Source organism: Myotis brandtii, unplaced genomic scaffold, assembly GCF_000412655.1.
Source record: "Myotis brandtii unplaced genomic scaffold, ASM41265v1 scaffold112, whole genome shotgun sequence".
Taxonomy (NCBI): domain Eukaryota; kingdom Metazoa; phylum Chordata; class Mammalia; order Chiroptera; family Vespertilionidae; genus Myotis; species Myotis brandtii.
This window is the reverse complement of record NW_005353838.1, coordinates 2,785,252-2,791,251: the sequence shown is the minus strand read 5'-3', so window position 1 is coordinate 2,791,251 and position 6,000 is coordinate 2,785,252. Positions and strand designations below refer to the sequence as shown.

General features: G+C 36.5%; 1 protein-coding gene across 2 annotated transcripts in view; it reads right to left on the bottom strand.

Moving 5' to 3' along the window:
* Positions 1-6,000, bottom strand: part of CERS6 (ceramide synthase 6) — a 276,337-nt gene that overhangs the window by 44,651 nt on the left and 225,686 nt on the right. For both annotated transcript variants that reach the window (XM_005857533.2, XM_005857534.2), the window contains exon 8: positions 3,903-4,009. In XM_005857533.2, the coding sequence (XP_005857595.1) occupies positions 3,903-4,009 (107 nt within the window). The remainder of the gene's footprint in view (positions 1-3,902; positions 4,010-6,000) is intronic.

Genomic DNA, 6,000 nt, shown 5'->3' with positions numbered 1-6,000 from the left:
CCTCCCCCACCCCAATTGGGGGGCAGGGCTGGCCTGCCAACTGCCTGTGGCCCCTCACCCCAGCTGGCCCGGCCCTGATCAGCCCCCATCAGGGCAGGCCGGCTGGAGCCCACCCATGCACCAGGCCTCTAGTTTCAAAATAAAGAGCCAGGAGCCAACAATGGCCCCTAAAATTAAATCATGCCAGATGGGCCCCCTATTCTTTTTCATCCTTCCTCTACATGTGCAGAGGATGTCTTAAACACAGAGCAAATCTTGACTTTTATAAGACCTTACTTTCGTAAGTCTTTTATAAAATATAGAGAGAGGAAGGGCAAGGGAGAGAAAGAGAGAGAGAAAGATTGATGTGAGAGCATAACATCAATCTGCTACCTCCTGCATGCCACCTATGGGGACTGAGCCGGCAACCTTTTGGTGTCCAGGATGACGCCCAACCAACTGAGCCATACTGGCCAGGGCCATAAGTCTTTTATTACACCTTAGAAACGTGGAGAAATAGCAGGCATGATGACAGCAGTTTTAAGATGTTAATAAGTAGAAAAATCATAAAGAAAGACTGGTGGTTGAGAAATTGAGGCCAGCCTAAAGAAATTCTTCAGGAGTGTATCAGGAGATCATCTGAAGCAACTTTTTTCTTCAATGAGTTGGGGGAAGCATGAAAGGCATACATGCAAGTAGCATAAAAGTGGAAGGAATAAATATAGCACTGGATATAGTTCAGAAGACCCTCATATTAGGGGTTCTAGGAATAGAGTATTGGAAAACAGCATGATGAAATCTAACAGGAATAAATTAGTTTGTACAATTAAGTATACAAATAAACCACAATTAGAAATAAAAATATATAAAAATGAAATAAATTTAGGACAAGGAAGACCTAGTAAATTTAGGATGAGGCAGCTCCGCTGTTTATCAGGTCATCGCTGGTACACAGTGAAAGCTGCTTATTAAAGCTGATGCAATGGCAAGCTGCACGGGAAGAGACGCAGTTATAAATAAAGCCTGGTTTATTTTATTTTGAACCAGCCAGTTCACATTTGGAACATTATGACAAGAGGAATTCTGAGAATCAAACAAAAGAGAATGACAAGCAGGGATAATAGAAGGAATTAAATATGCTTTCTAGTGAAGAGAAAGCTTATAGATGACATACTAGAAATCTTCACATTCTTAAGCGTTTCCAGCTAGAAGTGGTAGGGTATACTTAGTCTGTTTTCCGAAAGGCACGTTTTTAAGGAGGGCAGGAGCCACAGATCTCTCTGAGAATCTGATAAAGCCATACCCCTCCCCCAGAAAAAAATTACACACACACACACACACACACACACACACACACACACACACACGTTTTTCATACAATTTCAGGGGGTTCTAATGAAGAGTAAGAACCTCTAGCTTAGAAGTTATAAGGACCCAAGTTTCTGTTTCATATAAAAACTATTTCGCCCTTGGCCTCTAAAACAATACTTTTGATCAGGAAAATTGATAGAAAGATTCCTAACCTGGGAAGAGGGAGTGAGAGAAGAACATAGAGCCAGTAAACCATAGAGTCCCTCCCAATTGTGAGATTCCCTAATCCGAAAGGAACTTTTGAATAATTTCACAGTATTAACGAAAATATTTAAGACACTATATATTGTCATTCACGTTACAATCTTAAATACTAACAGTACCCATTACACTCTAGTACAGTAATTGAAACAGGGTCAAAACAAAGGTCATCTAAGCACTAACATATTTACCAGAGTATCTGAAGTTTATTCCCAGATGACAGCAGGTATATACATTATTTCTTATATTACAAACAATGAAATATTTCTCTTCTCAAGGTGCCTTTTGAAAATCTTGGCTGCAATAAGGGGAATGGTAGCAGATGCCCTATAGCATCTGCAATATAAGCTCTTATTCTGTGTTTGGTTACAAGGATTTTTCTAAGGAGCTAGTTTATGTCATTATAATAGGACATTACCCAGGAGGCATCTTATTAGTAGTATTACATCATTTCTATATTCTGGGGTCTATGTTCTAGGTAACTCATTACTGTCTAAACCTGAAGAGCTTTTTCGCACATTAACTCCTGGAAAGGAGAAGAGGTACATCGCAATTTTAATTCTACCCTTATAGGAAAATAAATACATTGAAGTACTTGAGAGAAATGCTTATTTTTTTAAAACTCAGGTTTCTCAGAAATACAAAGTAGGAAAAGCTTTCTAACATTCTTTGAGAAATAATTCCTGGATTTTGCTCAGATTTCTTCTACTAAAACTCTTACCACTAGTTCTGCTAGTAATCTTGAAAGATCCCTGATCCAGAAATAATTACAGACACATTATATTCAAAATTACTTGAATGTTTCCTTCTTACAACCATATAAAACTATAAATGCCTATTGGACTATACCAGTGATGGCGAACCTATGAACTCATTTTTTTGGTTGATTTTTCTTTGTTAAATGGCATTTAAATATATAAAATAAATATCAAAAATATAAGTCTTTGTTTTACTATGGTTGCAAATGTCAAAAAATGTCTATATGTGACACGGCACCAGAGTTAAGTTAGGGTTTCTCAAAATGCTGGCACGCCGAGCTCAAAAGGTTCGCCATCACTGGACTACACACTGCTGCTTGGAAATGATTTTCCTAACAAGCATGACCAAAAGGGCCACCAGCCGCAAGGAAAAACTGTGTGTGTGTGTGTGTGTGTGTGTGTGTGTGTGTGTGTGTGTGTGATTAATTTGTGTATGGAACCCCAGTGATAGATGTTACTCACTGAAAAGCCCCATTTATTTTTCTATTGGGGCTGGAAAGCAAGGTATCATTGCATGCCTTCATTTCTCAGCTTTCCCCCATTTCCATTGCTTTAATTTTCCATTCAAATCAATTTCTAAAAAATGGAGAAAAAATATCTGCCATCAATGGTAGACTTTAAGTGGTGTGGAAGTCTCATTGTTTTTCTAGTTTGAGTTAATAGCCTTCCAAAAAATGATCAATGATGGTAAATCTATTTTCTATAGCAAAGACTATCAAATTCCATCAATTTCTGTCATATTGTTTTCTTAGCTCTTAACAAAACAAAACAAATCTAGCCATAGCGAGTTCTAGGGATTCGTTTTAGGTTATTCCTTCCATCTGCTTTAGCTATACACACAGCCGATGAGAGAATTATACAGGACAGTGGTTCTCAAACTTCAATGTGGAGCAGAATCAGCAGGAAGGCTTGTGAAGACACAGGTTGCCAGGCCCCACCCCCAGAGTCTGTGATTCAGTCGGTCACAGGTTGGGGCCCAATAAGTTGCAATTCTAACACGTTCCCCGGTGACGCTGTTGCTGTCAGTCCAGGGACACCCTTTGTGAATCCTTGATATAGGAGAAGCCTTGATGGATAGCTGGTTGCAACACCACATTCCCTTTATTAAGTCCAACTTTCATGTTTAAGGTTTTTGAATCATATTCTAAACTGGACCCCAAAATGATAGCTCCCAGTGGCTTCAGAACCTACGTAGCCACATCTTTTTCTCACTATCCTGTGGGAAATGTTAGTAAAGAGTGCAACCCTCTTCGGGAAGAAGAAATCAAGCTGTTTCTGGAGTTCCTCTCTCACTTTCCCCCCAAATAGTATTATTTATGTACTTCTAATTTAAATTTTTTTCAATTACAGTTGACATACAACATTATATTAGTTTCATATGTACAACATAGTGATTAGACATTTATGTAACTTACGGAGTGATCCTCCCAATAAGTCTAATACCCAGATGACACCATACATAGTTATTATAATGTTACTCCCTCACTTTCTTTAAACCTCTTACTAAGTATTTGGTGTAAATTCCCAAGGAAAATGATTCATAAAGCCTATCTGGAACAGTAGCTCTATTAGAAAGAAGATTGGCACACTCACCAGAGAGGAAATATACCCAGTCGCGTGGTGATGAAAACCATGGCGAACATAACGAACAGGATATCACACATTTTCTGAAATTTGGCATAATTTGCCATTTTGGCAGCCTATGAAAAGAAGAAATATGACATATTAATTTAGTCAAATTGATAATAAAAAGCTTCTTTCAATATGCATGAGTCTCCTATAAGGTATAACTTATCAGATGCATGAAACTGCCTGCTGCTTTGCAATGTCATGCATCATGCATCAGTATTTATAAATTACCCATAAGTCAAGTGAAATGCAGCATTAGCTCTAAGTAGAACTACTGACTGTCACAGATTGAATCAAATATTCAGCAACCTGAAAAATTCAATTATATGGTTGATTTCAGAAAAATAGGAAAATAAGAAAATTCTTGCATTATAGATGATATTAGCAAGCCAAACACACCAGAACAAGAATTCTGCATAACAGGTCAAAATAGAAAGTGTAATATAATTCTTTAAACCTTCAATGAGTCCCAAACACTGAGACAAAATTTATACAGTATATATGAAGCCTTCCTGTATATTTTCTTCTTTCTCCTTAGAATTATAGGTTTTCTTTAAACAGGCATAAAGAGTGTTCTGGGGAGATAGTTTCTTGGTTTATTCTAAAAAAATTTAGAAATGGAGAATGTGTCAAGATCATGTTTTTTCAATGAATCCATTTAGGTATAATTTTCAATGTTACATTAACGAGTCATCTTCTGGATGGAAGGCACTAATGTTGCAAGTGTCTGTAAGAAGTACTCTAATATTTATGGTAGTGATTTAAGTGATGACTTTTTATATTATAAATTAGTCTAGGGAAGAAATCACATCCCTTTCTCTACCATCTACTATTTACGGATGATTCTAAGTAAAAAACAGATGACACTGAAAATATAATTTTGCTTGATCACCTCTTTTTACATTTTCACCAAGAATTCATAAGCATGTTCCCCTAGCAGTGGTTCTCAACCTTCCTAATGCCACGACCCTTTAATACAGTTCCTCATGTTGTGGTGACCCCCAACCATAAAATTATTTTTGTTGCTACTTCATAACTATAATAGTTTGCTACTGTTATGAATCGTAATGTAAATATCTGATATGCAGGATGTATTTTCATTATAATTTAATAGCTTTAAGTAAAACACAAAGCTATGAGAGAATTATATTCCTAAAGGGAAATACCAATTAGCTGAGTGGAAGCTTTTAATTTCATGAATACTTTGGGTATGAGACCACAAATTATATTGAGAAAAGGCATCTTCTATCTCCTCTGGGTAGTTGTTCTTTTATATTTGTTTACCAGTATTCAATAAAAAAGCATTAAGTATCAATTTTTTGGACAAGTCTAGGCCATAGGTCCCACCTCAAAGAGTTGGCAGTCAACATATCTCATTATTTGGATATACTTGAGCATTATTTTATAATATAAAAGAGGATCCAGGTGATGAAGAACATTGCTTTTACCCACATGGCTGGGATTTCTGGATTATTTTTCTTTTCTAGATTGAAGTGGTACAAGATGACTCAATCAACATTTTCTGAATCGGGGCTCTGCCAACCATCATGCCAGCCATTTTCACAGAGATTAAAGTAGGCAGACTGTACAGGATTGATTTCAAAACTGTGCAGTGCTGTATAAATTTCTACTTTCAAGCATACTTAGGATTTAACCAAATAGTAACTGATTTTCAAGGGATTGTCTTTATACTAATTATATTTCTCTTTTAAGAAATATGTGGTATAGAGCCCAGCTTGAAGCACTTAAAAATCTTACTGCCAAACTATCCTGTGACATAGCCTAGCCCATTAGGACTATTTTTCTATTTCATAAATTTATAGGGACCAAGTTTTTAATAAAATGCTATATATACTTCAAGCCTTGATTAACTGCCTTTATAAATTAAATTTTATGGTGTGGGAAATTTCTGCTTATAATGCAATAACAAATCATTATTTGAGGGCACCTTTATTCTACATTCACAGTGATAGTAAATGCTTTAAGGGAGAACTTTGGGCCAAGAGGAATAAAAAATCAAAATACAGATTCTAAGACCGACTTCTACATGGAATTTGTACTC